Here is a 16,260-nt window from a genome sequence, read left to right as displayed (position 1 = left end):
ACTTTGGAGCATCTAGAGATGGTTTGGAAGCAAAATTGGTGATTCTCGAAGAAGAGACGCAGAGGTTAAGTGTCCCAGCGGCCTCGTAACGTCCCAGCGGCCTTTTGGCCCATCGAGAAGCCGCTGCAAGCGCTGGAGAAACGGAGACAAAGTGTGGCAGCGGCCTTGTGCAGCGGTGTCCTGGAGCCGCTGGAGACGCTCGAGAGATGAAGACTCGAGAAATGGAGAGAAGTATGGGAGCGGCCTAACACAGCGGTGAACCGAAGCCGCTGGAAAAATAGCTCATCCCCTGCCGCAATTGTACTTGTCGCAGCGGTGTGATGCAAGGAAGTGAAGAAGCCGCTGCGAGTGCCTCAGCGGCTAGGTGGAGCTGTTTCATGTGGCCGCTGCGAGTCAAGAAAGTCAACATATTTCGTGTTTGACCAGATAATTACCAATTTGTGTTTTTGTTAACCCAGGTTTGTTGGGTTAAACCAAGTTCGACTTTAAGCTACTATAAAGGTCCTTCAGACCTAATTGTAGGATCTTATCTTGTTTTCTATCTAATCACAAAAGAACTTTTAGGTGAAATATCCTATCTTGATCATTTCTCTCTTGTGATTGCTTGATTATCTTGATCACTAATCATGATTAGCACCAAATCATCTTTGATTCTTGGGCTCATCATGGGGAGTAGTGAGTAGTCATTTTTGGATTCATGATTAGAGAGATTAAGGGTGATTAAGCTAGATCTAAGGTGTTTAGGTATAGATCAATCTTATTCCTTGCTAGTAGAGGGCTTTTAATGCAACTTTAGAGTTGGCCTCTCTAAAGTTGAGCTCTAGGCATTTCATACCCGAAAGGTGTTTGATGAAATGCCTGAACCAACTCTCCTAAGCTTTTAACATCCTTTACCAAAGGGATTTGTTGTTAAAGGTGTTAAGATGACTAGTAGACTTGAGATTAATGATTACTTAGATAACATTCAACCAAAGGAATTTGATGCTTGAGTTATCTAGGTAAATGAGCATTCATCTAGGGATAGAGTTTGCTTAGGATTGTGTCTAGGCCTAAGGTAGATATAGATTGGTTAAAAGTTGACACCTTTAGGTTGAATCTTGATCACCCAAGATCAATTCCCATAGCCCATGAGTTCTCCCTTCTTATAAGAAAGAAAGCTTTGTCCTTTATTGCATTTTAGGTAGTAATCTAGTTTCAAATCATCTCAAAAACTGGTAGCACTTAGATTAAGCATGGTCTTGCATTCCCTTTGCATCATAATCACTTAGGACTGGTTTGACATCCTATATATTACAACATTTGATTTGGGGCCTTGAAACCCCTATCATCATGTTTTACTTTTGGTTTATTTTGGATTTGAAGTTTAATTTATTATTCACATTGGACATTTAAATGTTTATGAATTTTATGTCTTGATTTTTTTTAAATGTCACTAATCTTAACTTGTTACAAAATTTTTTAATAGTCTAAACTATTTTGATATTTTGTATATTTATACATTTTATGTTTAAAAAAGACATTTGAGAAAATATTTAACTTTAGTTTATATATTTTTATTTTCGTAACTAATATATTATTATATAATAAAATAGGTTATTTATTAACCCACCGTTCACCCGCGGTCGACCCATTGACCCAATGACCCGGTAAGTCGTCCGGTTTGAACAAAACTACTATTCTGATAAACAAGGATGTTACATAAGTTCATATGCTTAATTACCCATTGTGTGTTGTACTATTCAACGGGAAATAGTTGATAACAAAGATAACGAGTTATTAGATGATGTTTATCAAAACTTGGGATTAAAGATGGAACATGATCTGGAACACTCGAGTATGATGTGGTGGTAATATATAGTAATGCTGTCAGAAATTAAAGGACGTACGTTACGTAAATCTCTTATGGTTATGAAATAGAAATATGATGTGATTCAAGACGTAAAAAAACGGTCACGTTCCTTCGCGTGTTTGTTTGCAGTTTTATATGTGGAGGACAAAAACTACTAGAGATTCAGTATGGAGATTGAGAAAGAACAATACTTGTCGTGCGTGTGATCAGAGTTTTGAAAGCCTGTGCTAATGTATGATCAAGTTTTAATAAACTCATTACGAGTATTCTCCATTGAAGTGAAGGTATTAAATACATAAGTCAAGTAGACGACTAGGGGAATGTACAATGCACCTAGACGCAGGGAATAACAAGTCTTTCTCACAACACCGTAGCTGCTCAACGCCAGGGCGCATAGTTTTTTCATTTTAATTTATTTTTGCCTCCTACTTACTAATCTAGCATTAAGTTTTTCAATCCATTTTATCTTCACCGTCTCCTCTTGTATTGTTTACATTTGTTTTCACGTTTTGTCGTTTGATTTGTCTTAGTTTTGGCTTGTGTAATAACTTAACCCTGTTCATTCTTCTTTCATTCTTTATTGATTGATATTTTTATCTCGCTTATCTCTGTGTTGCCACTAATTTGCTCGAATCATTTTTCATCATCTGCTTCGTATTCTTTTCATATTCATTAACTATTGTCTCCAATCTCTTTAAATCCTAAAAATCATACGTGTTCTTTTGTTTATTAAATCACATATTAAATATTGTTGAAACTATGTATTTATTCTAGTAAATCCTTACGTTTATAACTAAGATGATATGAATTAAAGACTGATTATAATTTAGTTGAAATTAAAGTTTAAAGTAGAAGTTATTAAACTTGCAATCTTTCTTTTTGTCATCCAAAATACCTTTAGTCAAATCAATTATATTGATTTAGAAAATCCATAAGCTATTTCAATCCCAAACAACCAAAAAACAAGCACATTTGTTATTGACACTACGACGGGTTTCCTTTACTATAAACATAATTGCTTATCACAACTTTTAATAAACCCAAATGTGTTTACAAAAGCTACTCATATAAGAGATTCATACTCATTTCTCTTTCTCTAATCATCTCCTATGTTAGTAGCTATCATAATACAATCATCATACAAAGGATATATCTCTTAGTTCCATATAGAACATGCAAAATGACTGTTTTCTGCAGACTCCATGATCACTGAGTATTATAAATATCAAACTCTGTCTATGGTCTATTTATACGTCGAGGAAATGCCTCGAAATGTAGCTTCCAAATAATGATTTCCAGGTCAACACATTGCATGTTAACCTCTACAATGGGATCAACGGATCTGCAGATACCGCTACATGTCGAGTCGAACGCAGCTACACATATGTTCCCTGCTTGTGTCTTTCATTCACAATCTGCAATTCTCCAAAGAACCAGAATCAATGTTAAATGAGGTAAAAGTTTTAGAGTCACAACAGACTTTGTATAGCCAAGCCCAATAAACCACGCACCCAAAGTAACATCCCCACTTGCCTATTTGTGCAGAAAATGACTTGATCATTATATAGTAGCACCGATAAGTTAGATGGAGAATGATGTATGAATGCAAAGTAGACAAAACAGTTAAAATCTTACTGATTATGGGAAATATAAGAAATCAATTCTCTTGAAATGGCGCATAATTGTTCAATAGCGTGTCATAATTACTTGTTCCTGTTCTCACCAAACTTCCAATTCTAAATGTATATATAAATCTATTAGAGTTATTGCCAACGCTCTGTTGCGATATTTGTTAGCTAAAATAATCCATCCAACATAATAGGAAAAAAAAAACCAACGAAATTGTAAAGCTAACCATCGGCTGAGATGCTTTTGCTGTCCTGACACATTGCAAGCTTAGTGATTTCACTGTCAAAAGCAACAAACTCAACATTCATATACATCCGAGACATTTATTTACAAATGGTTCCTAGCACAGAAAAGCATATTATTATGTTATGGATGATAAGTTTGATGCATAAATACAGTTTAGAATTTTTTTCAACTGAACATTTGTGCCTACTAAATTACCTTACAACACCCACTACATTGTGATTTTGGCATGTTAAAGCTGAGAATCAAAATTGGAGCTTGCGTTAGCATTTGGAACATGAAATATAGCACCATCAATTTCCAATGTTAATTCCATTGATAGTAGCTGTGCAAAAGAACTCTGCTAGTAAGGTAATCGTGATTAGTAATTCTTTACATCTTAGTGCCGTGCAACTTCAAAACGATAGACACTTACAATCGAGGGCTCTCAAAGATGGACTGCAAACCATCTAATGATATGCTTACCTCGTCGTATAAATAATCCATGTCACTTTCCTCCCACGGGTAACGTTGCTGGTGCAGCTCAATTACCTCCACCTCTTCCTCGTCATTAGGATGCTCTGCAATATACCCTTTGTATGGTTCAAATTTATGTCGCTAGAATCATCAGAGAAATAAATATAAAGTACCCTCCAAATCTTCTGGATCATCGACATTTTCTTTATTCAATGATCTTCATTCAACCTAACAACCATCAAAATAAAAAGAATGTGAGGCACATAATCTTCGAAATCCAAGTTTAATGAATGAAAAAAAAATTCAGGAAGACAGAAAATGTCAAACACTCACTGGCTTCTTCTTCTTTTACTTATTGGCTCCTGTAAATGAACTGTTAAAGCCATCATTATTTGCAGGAAAAAAAGATTAAACAAAGCAACTGATGAAAAAAACAAATATGTTTCACCGCACATAAACTCTTCTTGAACAATCAGGCAACATATAGTATGTCTCCCGTGTGACTCAGCTGAGTCCTCGATGACATCCTGAACGACAAATGTCTTCTTCTTCTTCTTCTTGGTTAGATCAAAGGGTGCAAGCTAAGGATGACCAAAGAAAATTAAAACCACACAATCATGATTGATCAGACAAAATAAAACAACCGATGATGAATTTATTAAAGATGGGGAGATGTAGAGACTAAAGAAGATAAACTAATTCATGGAACTCAAAGAGTCAATCTGTGTTTCTTAGATGAGTCATGAACCGCTGATTAAAAATTGAAAGCTCTAAACTTCCATTGAAGAGAACGCTTACAGACCAAAGAGGTCTATTGGGCCTTTTTTTAACGAAGCCCATTTCAAGCCCATTTCAAAACGTGAGTTATAAAGTATTTATTAAATCATTAGATAAAAAAATTAAGTGTGGATCCCACAGAGAAAACCGAAGAATCAAAAGTTTTCGACCTTCATAAATATATATTAGTTTCGACCATTAATGTACAAAGTATCCTTTAGTTTAGTGGTATAAATGTTGGTGTTTATAGATTTTTCCGTTAGGTCACTTCCAGAACTTTCACCAAACGCCAATCACCACCGTCTGATCTTAAATTTACACATGTACGCTCCAGATTTCATGGTAACAACTAAACCTCTCGCCTATAATAATCCCCCGTTGAGCCACCACATTATCAATCACTAAACACAACACAACAACACAAAACTCTTTTGTCTCCATCACACTTCTCTAAATCCTCTATAACCACGTGCTTCTCACCATGGCTCCGGAGCTTACACAGCAAAAGTTTAAGGGGTGTATTTTTGGAGTTTAAGGAAATTAAAACTTAAAAAAGTTTAAAAAAGTTTACACAACAAAACTTTAAAGAATTCATTTTGTTTAAGGAAATTAAAACTTAAACTTTTTTACATTTTGGTCATTTTGATATTTGAGGTCTATATTTGTCATAAAAAATTTTTTAGGTCTATATCTTAGGGAACAAATACTAATGGAATTTGTAAAATTTACAGAACAAAAAACATCAAGAAACCAAAAACAAAAATAGGAAGTCTGGTTAGTAACTCATGGCTTAGTTACTGTAAGTACTTATGGCCAAAGAGTTTGTATTTTTTTTCTTTTGTTACATGTGGTTAGTGGTTAGTGTCGTATTAAAGGGATTGCCGGATTGGTCCGTGATTAGTGCTCAATGGTTCATACAAATACTTGTGGTTAGGTTAGGAAGTAGGGGATGGAAGTTGTGATTAGTTAAGCTCAGAACCTGTGGTCAATAGGGTCTGAGGTTTTGTGGTTAGAGGCTGAGGATTTGTGGTCAGGATTAGAGGGGCTGTGTAGAAAGTCTGAAGTTATGTAGTCTGAGTAACTTTGGTGGATGTCGAATGACCTTGTGTACAAATCTCATATCCACAAAATAATACATCTATCCATAATTTTATTTGTGGATACAGCTAAAACCAATATATTGAAATCATAGTGGTGGATGGTGGTGGATGTGAACACACATTATGGCAACTACTTGTTCCAACTTTCAAATCTACTTTATAGGGATCAATCAAAAGCTATGTTCTAAAGTAATCAAGAACACACAAACTTATAAAACTGTTTCTTTGTTTTATTATCTTTCTTTGCTTTCTTAACTTTCTTATTAGATCTCTTACATTACGATCTCTATATATAGCAATAGGTTTCCTTATCTTTAACCTATTACATAATGATCTAGGAACCTTATCTTTATCCTAATCCTATTAGTATAAGCTATCCTTCTTTTCTTAATGAATAACTTATTACATAAGTAACCTTTGAAGCTTATCCAACATTCTCCCTTCTAAGCTTCAATCCATTTTCACTTAGGTCTTGTACTTTGATCAGCTCCCTCATCTCTTTGAACTTGATCCTTGCAAGTGCCTTGGTTAGGATATCTGCTTTCTGTTCTGTTCCGGGTACGTGTTCCACGTCAATCTCGTCTTGCTCGATCCTTTCTCGAATGAAGTGAAATCGCTTGTGAATATGTTTACTTCGACGATGAAACACATGATTCTTGGATAGTGCAATTGCTGATTTGTTGTCGACACGAATCAATGTCTTTTCAAGTTCTCTGTTCGTGATCTCACTTATCAGGTCTTGCAGCCACACAGCTTGCTTCCCAGCCTCCGTTGCCGCCATGAACTCTGATTCACAAGAGGATAGAGCAACCGTGTCTTGCTTCTGTGAACAGCAAGTTATTGGCGTTTCTCCTAGACAAAACAGATGTCCTGTTGTGCTTCTACCATAATCAGGATCAGTGTTATGACTACTATCACTATACCCAATGAGCTTCTTTGATCCTCCTAGCTTGAATGATAAACCATACCCGAGTGTTCCTTTAAGATATCTCAACACTTGCTTCAGTGCATTGCCATGAGTGGTTCTTGGCGAGTGCATGTATCTACTCAAGATACCTTCTGAGAATGCCATATCAGGTCGTGTGTGCATAAGGTATCGAAGGCAACCAATTCTTCTTCGATAGAGTTTCACATCAATCTCTGGCTCGTTCACTCCTTTAGAGAGTTGTAGACCAAACTACATCGGTATGCAAGTTGAATTGCATTCATCCATTGCTGCCTCTTTCAATATTCTTCTAGCGTAGGCCTCTTGATTAATCATCACGTAGTCCGAGCTCTGTCTTACTTCGAGCCCAAGGTAATACGTTAGTAGCCCTAAGTCAGACATCTCAAAGTTCTTCGACATGTCTTTCTTGAAATCATTGATTTCCTTAGCCGAATTTCCAGTAACAAAGAGATCGTCAACATATATAGCCACTATCAGAAGCTTACCTCTACTTTCCTTTCGATACATTGAGATTTATTTTGAGCACTTCTTGAATCCAAGTCGCTTGAGTATTTGATCGAGTTTTGTGTTCCATGCCCGTGGTGCTTGTCTTAGTCCATACAAAGCTTTGGAGAGTTTGAAAACCTTATGTTCTTCTCCCTTCTTTTCAAACCCTTCAGGCTGTGAAACATAAACTTCTTCGTTTAACTCTCCATGTAGGAAAGCAGTTTTGACATCTAGATGATGAATCTCCCATTTGTTTGCAGCCGACAAACCAATTAGAAGTCTTATCGTTTCTAATCGAGCTACTGGAGCAAAGACTTCGTCAAAGTCGATCCCATGCTCTTGTACATAACCTTTAGCTACAAGTCGAGCTTTGAATTTGTTGATAGACCCGTCTGCATTCCTTTTTACCTTAAAGACCCACTTGAGACCGATAATCTTGACTCCTATTGGTTTATCAACCAAGATCCAAGTATTGTTTTTGTTAATAGAATCAATCTCATCTTCACATGCGTTAGTCCACTGCTTGCTGCCTTTTGCTTCGTGCCAGCTCGCCGGTTCATCATTAATAGAGAGTAGTATCAACTCACATTCCAACTCAGCAAGTAAAGTATAATCCTCAAGGTAACTAGGTTTATTTGTCTGACGAGTTGATCGTCTTGCATCTTGAGTTGCAGGCTGCTCGTTTACTTCTTCCGCATGTGTAGGTTCTAGGTCATCAACAGGGTGCTCTGTATCTGTAGCGATGGTTTCTTCTTGATTCTCTCCAACTACAAACGGACCATTACCTTCATCCAGTGTAGCTCCCCACGTCATATGAAAGCTTCCCGAGTGGTTCTCTTCCTTATCATCTCCCTTCCACTTCCAAGTTGCTTTCTCATCAAATATCACGTCTCGACTTACTATATTCCGTTTAGTATTGGGGTTGTAGAGTCGGTAGGCTTTCGAGCCACGCTCGATGCCAAGATGTACAAGGGTTTGAGATCGATCATCTAACTTCCTTAAGTGAACAGAGTCCACTTTTGCGTGTGCAACGCATCCAAAAACCTTAATGTGACCTATGCTAGGCTTTCTTCCTTTCAAGCTTTCATACGGCATTCGATTCTTTAAAGCTCTAGTAGGCACACGGTTGATTAGATAGGTTGCATGACGAACTGATTCCCCCCACATGTAGTTTGGAACATTCATTGCTTTCAACATGCTTCTTGTCATCTCCATAAGTGTACGATTTGTTTTTTCAACCACACCATTTTGCTGTGGTGTGTAAGGAGCTGTTAATTAACGTTTGATGCCTTCTTTGTCACAGAATTCTTGAAACTCCTTGGAAGTGAACTCACCTCCTCTATCTGTACGAAGAGCTAGTATTTTCTTGTCAACATCCTTCTCCACAAGACTCTTAAACATCTTAAACTTTTCAAATGCTTCACTCTTTTCTTTTAATAAGATAGACCACATGTATCTTGTGTGATCATCGATAATCACAAACGTGTATCTGTTATGTGATGGCATTGCAGGGGATATTGGGCCACATAGATCCGCGTGCAACAGCTCTAGTGTTTGGCTCGATCTGTAAGTAGTTGCCAAGGGAAACGAGTGTCTTGTTTGCTTGCCAACCAGGCAAGAGTTGTAGATTTGCTACTTATGCAATCTCAGGCAGTCCTTGAACCATCTGTTGAGCCGCCATGTTCCTTATGGTCTTGAAACTGATGTGTCCAAGTCTGGCGTGCCATCTCCACGGTTCTTCATTTAACTTTGAGAGTAGGCAGTAAGGTCTTCCAACTTTGAGAGGGATTTTATAGAGTCTATTTGTGGTTCTTAAAACTTTTACAAGCAATCTACCACTTGGATCCCTCAACGTTAAGTAGTTCTCTTTCATTCTAATGTCGCAACCTTGTTCAGTTGCTTGACCCAAACTGAGTATATTACTTCTCAAATCCGGTATGTAATATATGTCAGTTAGCAACTTCTGTTCACCGGTTTTACCTTCAAAGAGTATGGATCCCTTTCCGTTTATATCCACACACGAACCATCTCCAAATTTTACTTTCCCCTTTATGTTTTCATTGAGCTCTGAGAAGTAGGATCTTTCACCTGTCATGTGGTTGCTCGCGCCATTGTCCAAGTACCACACTCCATCTTCTTTCTTACTTGGATCAAGTGTTGTTGGCAACACTTTCTCTTCATTAAGAAAAACTACTTCATGCATATAAAGATCTATGTCTGCATCTTCTGTTTCTGCCTTGTTGAGCTCTTGATCTTCTTTCTTCTCAGTACAAACAGAAGCAAAGTGACCTTTCTTCTTGCAATTGAAACAAACAATCTACGAGTAAACTCGCTTCTCTTTTACTTTGTCGCCATAGCTATTTCTTCCACGTCCTCTTCCTCTGCTGTTTCGACCTCTACCACGGTTCCATCCTCTGCCTCTCCCTTTGTTGCTTTCATTACTTTGATCGGAGTTTGCAAAGAGAAGGTTGCCTTGTTGTTCGTGAGTCTCTTCTCCTAGCACACGTTCTTCAAAAGCTTTAAGACGCCCAACAATATCTTCATAGCTTGTTTTGTTTAGGTCGAGAACTTGTTCTAGCGAGGCTGTGATGTGGATGTACTTTGTCCTCGGTAGACTGTTTAAGAAAATTTTCACCAGTTTAGGTTCATCAAGAGTCTGACCTAGAGAAGCTGATTTCACAGCAATTTCTGATATCTTGCCAGAGAAGACATCAATAGTATCTGAGTCTGACATCTTTAATCTTTCAAACTCGTTCATAAGGATTTGTAGGCGAGCTTCTTTCACAGGTTCAGCACCAAGGTTTCTGGATTTAATGGCTTCCCATATATCTTTAGGGGAGTCTTCCTCTCCAACCTGCAGAATTTGATTCTCAGGTATTGACTGAAACAGAAGTGCCATTGCGATGTCATTCTTCTCTTCATCGGTTGATCCAGGATCGATTGCCTCCCAAACCTTGTGAACACGTAGCAATACTTTCATCCTCTTCGTCCATACGGTATAATTCGAAGTGGATAGCATTGGACAAACAACTGCGGATGGTACAGAGTCACTTAGTTTCATCAGAGGTTTTGTATCACCCATCGTTTATGTTTCTTGAAATTCTTAGAGCAATAACCTAGGCTCTGATACCAAATAAAGTAATCAAGAACACACAAACTTATAAAACTGTTTCTTTGTTTTATTATCTTTCTTTGCTTTTTTAACTTTCTTATTAGTTCTCTTACATTACGATCTCTATATATAGCAATAGGTTTCCTTTATTTTAACCTATTACATAATGATCTAGGAACCTTATCTTTATCCTAATCCTATTAGTATAAGCTATCATTCTTTTCTTAATGAATAACTTATTACATAAGAAACCTTTGAAGCTTATCCAACATGTTTGTCCTCCTCAAAGGGAAGAAATGCGCTTTGCTTTAGTGGAAAGAGACTTCTAGGCTTTTTTTTTTAAATTTGATAATCCAGGACACTAACTGAATCACATTCACATTTGTTTATTTCTTTAGTTTTTAGATTTTTTCATGATACAAAAAAATTTAGTATTGAAGGTGAGGGGAAAATAAGATTTGTAATGGGATAAAACTGTTTTTTTAGTTAGGTGAGTTGGAAAAGGATTTTAAGTCAATACACAATTAGAAAGTATCCTACATATGTTTAAAGTATATGTAAATCATAAAGGAAGAGTAGAAAAGTAGGTTTAGTTGTAATTTTCTCTAACACTTTGAGGTATTTTGGCCATGAGATGTACTTTGGAGTTTCGACCTTCCTTTTGGTTTATTTTGGTCCAAAATTTCCTTCACATGGGAAGAAGAAGACTAAATAAAAGACGGTTCAATCATGACTTAATTTCATCATTAATTAGGTTTTTTGTTTGTAATAAATAGTTGGTAGGTTTGTGGATTGTTGGGCTACATCACCATCAACAGTTGGACTGAGGGGGAGTGGTTGATCCATCAGTTTGTGGTTCGAGCACGTGATTTGCTGTTTGGTAGTTAGGGACTTGAGTGTTGGTGTTGTCAGGTTCGGTGTGAATGTCACAATGTGCATAGATGTGGTTAGGGTCGGAGGTGTTGCAGTTTTTTTTTTTGAAACACAAACATTGATTACTCATTAATAGAGTTAGGTAACATTCAAATCATACAATACTTGTTCATCAGCCAGACATAGCTTAGCCAACAGATCGGCGTCTTTGTTTTTCTCTCTAGATATTCATCTAAAAGAAACAGATTCAAAAGCAAGAACTAGCTCGTTGATATCAGCTACGATACCATAGAGCTCCATGTGCATGACCTTCTTCTGCAGCGCCTGCACCAATTGTGTTGAGTCAGATTCACATCTTGCCCTTTCAATCTTCAGATCCCTACACTTTTGGAGAGCGGCTCTCAGAGCCAGGCCCTCTGCAATCAAAGGAGTTCTGACAAACTCTGCGGAGGTGGAGAAGCTCCTTATCCGACCTTCCATACTTATCGTCCACCCCAGTCCTGCAAGTAAAAGAGATTCATTCCAAGCAGCATCTGAACGAATCAGAGTACCTTCAGTTGGTATATCAGTCGGTGAGTTTCGCTTGTGATTATGAGTCACTGTTGAAAGCTGACTGAGGTTCCATTCCCTTGCTGCTGCTATTGCCCTGGTGACTGTTTCCTCAGGAGTTGTGAACTTATTGTTGAAGTAAACGTTGTTCCTTGCTATCCAGATATGCTAGAGGATCCATGGCGTTAATTGCTGCGAGTTCAGCCCTATTGGTGGGAGAACAACCTGATTGCGTAAGCTCGTCCAGCTTTCCCTTAAATCTAACAATCCGCTTGAGTCCATGCTTCTTCCATACGGAGTTAGCTTCCAAACTTGTTGCGCAAAAGAAAAATGGAACAGAAGATGAGTACTAGATTCAGGGATTCCACATCTCTTACACCTGTGATCTACAGCTATGTTTCTCGCTGTCAGGTTAGTCCCCACCGGTAGAGAGTTTTTGAAAGTTTTCCATAGGAACATCTTTATCTTTGGTGCTGTAGGGAGCTTCCACACCTGTTTGTTCCATTCAAAAGGATTTGCCATCTCCATGTGGAGGTCTTCGGGGAGTTGTGTTCTACTCTTTAAAGCAGCATAATATCCTGTTTTTGTTGTGAATTCCACTGTTTCCGAGCCTAACCAAATTTGTTTATCCGGAGCCCCCGATAAAATAGGTTTAATGCTTAGGATTTTTCTTGCTTCCGCTGGGCAAATGAACTGGATCTTTTGTCTATCCCATTCCCGAGAGTTTGGCATCATCAAATCTGCTACCATCAGTTCAGCAGTCGCTTCGGTTGGTGGTCCCATTGGTCTTTGCTGTTCGGTTAGGCTTAGCCAAGGATGGGACCATATCGTTATAGTTTTTTCCGTCTCCCAATGCCCATCCTAGGTTCCTAACTAGGAGATCTCTGCCTATAAGAATCCCGCGCCATCCATGAGACATTGAGGAGTGGTCTCCACAGGTTAGGAAGTCTTCATCTCTACAATATTTTCCAAGTAAAACTCTTCCCACCAGACTTTCCGGGTTGTGTAAAATTCTCCAGCTAAGTTTTTCAAGAAACGCATCATTGAAACACTGGAAATCTCTGAACCCCAGCCCTCCCTGTTCTTTGGGTAAAGCCATCTCAGACCATGATACCCATGCCATCTTCTTATTCCCCTCTCTATCATCCCACCAAAATCTCGTTAATGCCGATTGGATTTGTTTGCACACAGAGAGAGGTAATTTAAAGCAGGTCATGGCGTGCGAGGGCATGGCCGACAAAACACTTCTCAACATCACGGGATTCCCTGCCATAGACAACATCTTCGTCGACAAGCCTCGGGTTTTTTTCTGGATTTTATCGACTATGGAGGTGAATAGATCCTTCTTTTTCCTTCCAAAGTGCTCGGGTATACCCAAGTATTTTCCGACCCCTCCTTCTTTATCGATTTGCAGCATGCTTTTCACCATTGTCTTGAGCACCAGTGGGGTTTTCCATGAGAAGGTTATGGACGATTTCTCCGGGTTTATTCGCTGTCCCGAAGCTTCCTCGTACTTCCGTAAGATCAGTGAGAGGGCAGTACAACAATCTTTGCTGGCTCGTATGAAGAACATAGTATCATCCGCAAAAAGAAGATGATTGACTTGGGGACACCCCCGGGCAACTTGAATCCCGATCAAAGACCCATCAGCTTGGGCTCTACTGCAAAGGCCCGAGAGTACCTCACTACACATGATAAATAATTGTATGGTGAGAGAGGGTCTCCTTGACGGATTCCTCTGCTCGGTTTCACACTTCCTCTAGGCGAACCGTTAATGAGAAAGGAGTAGGTGACAGACACATTGCATGATCAGTCTTATCCATTTGGGATGGAAGCCTAGTCTTTGCATCACAGCTCAGATAAAGTCCCATTCGAGGCGGTCATAAGCTTTGCTCATATCCGTCTTGACCGCCATGGAGCAACGAACCTCTGCATCTGATGTCTTTAGAAAGTGGAGAACTTCATGTATGATGAGCACATTATTCGAGATCGCTCGTCCTGGGACAAAAGAAGACTGATTCTCTGATATGAGCGTGGAGAGAATCGGATGGAGCCTTCTTGTCAGTATCTTGGAGATGATCTTGTACTGAACATTGCATAAGGCAATGGGTCAGTAGTCACCGACAGCTTGGGGGCTCAGTATCTTTCGTATTAGCCTGATATGGGTGTCATTGATCTTTGGCGGTAGAGTATCAGATTCAAAGCAGGCTTGGACTTCAGCAACAATTTCTCCCCCTATCGCCTCCCAATTGGACTGGAAAAAGCTCGCCGAGAACCCGTCTAGCCCGGGTGCCTTATCTGCGTGAATTGAGAATACTGCATCTCCGATTTCCTGCGGTGACGGTTGTTTGATCAGAACTTCATTCACATCTGCACTGATGATTGGCCTTAGAGCTTGCGCTACTATATCATCACTGTTGCTTGCTCCTGCCGTAGAGTAAAGTTTGTTGAAATAGTTTGTGATTACTCTGCCTATTTCATGCTCCTTATAAACCGCTTTGCCCTCTTCATCCTCTATCACAGATAAGGTATTGGCTCTCCGTCTGTTTTTTGTCACTGCATGGAAGAAGCCGGTGTTTCAGTCTCCCAGTCTGAGCCACATCAATCTGCTTCTCTGCTTCCAATAATTTTCCTCTGCGGCATAAGCCTCTTTTAGCTCCGTTGATATTTTTCCAATGAGAGTCCGGTCATTATCTGAGCTGGTAAGAGCCGTTTCTAGTGCGGCTTTCTTCTCCTCAATGATGATTCTGCTATTTCGGTGTTGGTTTTTGTTCCATTCGGAGATAGCTTGGCGCATAAGAATGATCCGCTCTCTCACCAACTTATTGGTTGCCTCTTTCCAGACCTTGCTTACTAGGCTTTTGACCTCCTCATTGTCTTTTAGTCTATGGTCGTAACAAAACAGGCCTCTCCGCTTGTGCCTTACGTACTCAAAGCTGGAAAGTAGAGGTTTATGATCTGAGGCCTCATAGGCCAGATAATGGCTCCTAGCAGTAGGAAACATTTCTGCCCAGGTTGAGTTCGCTGGTGCTCTATCTAGGCGACATCTTACAAGATGATCTCCTCTTGTTCCTCTCCAAGAAAGTGGGTCACCAGAATGGTGAAGATCGTGCAGGTCCCCCTCTGCGTAAAAAGTTCGTAGATCGCTAAAGGATCCTTCGTCTCTTGGAGGAGCTCCCACCTTTTCCTCATTGTACAAAAGATTGTTGAAATCTCCGGTAATGAACCAAGGGGCTTCTCTGCTATTTGCGTTCTCCACCAGATAGTTCCAAAGCATATTACGTTTGGGTTTATCAACATCTCCATACATAAATGAAGCATAAAAAGTTTTTCCTTGAAATTCAATTCAAGTGTCAATCAAATTTGGCGATGAATTCAACACTTGCACTTGATTCCAGAATAATCGAGCCCTCCGGCTCCATGCCCTGTTGGCGAGATCAGGTGATGATGATCGTACTGCAGTTGTTCTATTTCTTTTAAAACGAAGCTATCTTGGTTCTTAGATTCTGTAAGGAATAGTATATCGGGATAAACCGTACGTTTTAGCTCCCGTAGTCAATGGACTGTCCAGGGGTTCCCCATCCCCTGGCAGTTCCAGCTCAGTATGTTTAAGGAAGAGGAGGAGGTGGATCCCGAAAATCCACCCTATTCCTTGTCGACTTTGGTATCATACTTCTTAACGGTACATTGTCCGAGCTTTGTGTCTTCTCTGAATTGTTTGAGGACCCCTTAGACGAACTAGGTTTGCTTCTAATTCGCTTTGGGACCTCTGTTGGCTTTGCCATCTCTGAACCCAATGTACGTCTGCATAGAGGAGGCTTGGCGCTTTGCACTTTCCTCTTGCGTGAGCTGGCTCCAATCAATACTTTTGGGCTGTTTGAAAACTTTCTTTTCCCTGATGGTCTTCCAGGTTTTCTTTTCTGCATTTTCAAGGTCTCTTGCCCTTCTCTTAGGTCCTCAATTGGTATTCCTAGTCGAAGCGCTGCAGGGATTCTTCCAGCAGGACTCGATGGTGCCTCATAGTTCTCCCTGACTGGAGGTGAGATCTGTTTATTTAAGGATGCTCTGACCATTCGCGCAGCTGTTTCCTCCAGTTGGCATTTTTCCTCAGCCTGTCTTAACCTCTCCTGCCTGGCCGCGCTTTTTGTGGGGCCTGCGCACTTAGTATATTGTGCCATTGTTTCTCTAACTTCTCCCAAAGCTTCTTCTAGTGCACCTTTATCGATTTGATTGTGCTCCC

At 39.5% G+C, this 16,260-nt stretch overlaps 2 protein-coding genes across 2 annotated transcripts; both read right to left on the bottom strand.

The window, feature by feature from the left end:
- Positions 1-6,478: 6,478 nt before the first annotated feature.
- On the bottom strand, positions 6,479-7,126 carry LOC125586055 (secreted RxLR effector protein 161-like). The gene has a single exon (XM_048755845.1). The coding sequence runs from the start codon at positions 7,124-7,126 to the stop codon at positions 6,479-6,481; it is 648 nt and encodes a 215-aa protein (XP_048611802.1).
- A 1,996-nt stretch (positions 7,127-9,122) lies between these two features.
- LOC106378889 lies at positions 9,123-10,568 on the bottom strand. The gene is made up of 2 exons (XM_013818942.1): positions 9,831-10,568; positions 9,123-9,782 (listed from the first exon to the last, which is right to left on the bottom strand). The coding sequence occupies exons 1-2, from the start codon at positions 10,566-10,568 to the stop codon at positions 9,123-9,125; spliced, it is 1,398 nt and encodes a 465-aa protein (XP_013674396.1).
- Positions 10,569-16,260: the final 5,692 nt, after the last annotated feature.

This window comes from Brassica napus, chromosome C4 (assembly GCF_020379485.1).
Source record: "Brassica napus cultivar Da-Ae chromosome C4, Da-Ae, whole genome shotgun sequence".
Lineage (NCBI taxonomy): Eukaryota > Viridiplantae > Streptophyta > Magnoliopsida > Brassicales > Brassicaceae > Brassica > Brassica napus.
The sequence above is the reverse complement of the archived record's forward strand: the minus strand, read 5'-3'. Positions and strand labels throughout refer to the sequence as shown.

Coding starts and splice junctions, on each gene's coding strand:
- LOC125586055 (XM_048755845.1), bottom strand. CDS start 7,126: ATGGCATTCTCAGAAGGTATCTTGAGTAGATACATGCACTCGCCAAGA.
- LOC106378889 (XM_013818942.1), bottom strand. CDS start 10,568: ATGGGTGATACAAAACCTCTGATGAAACTAAGTGACTCTGTACCATCC. Junction 9,783..9,830: donor GAAATAGCTATGGCGACAAA/GTAAAAGAGAAG, acceptor TTCAATTGCAAG/AAGAAAGGTCACTTTGCTTC.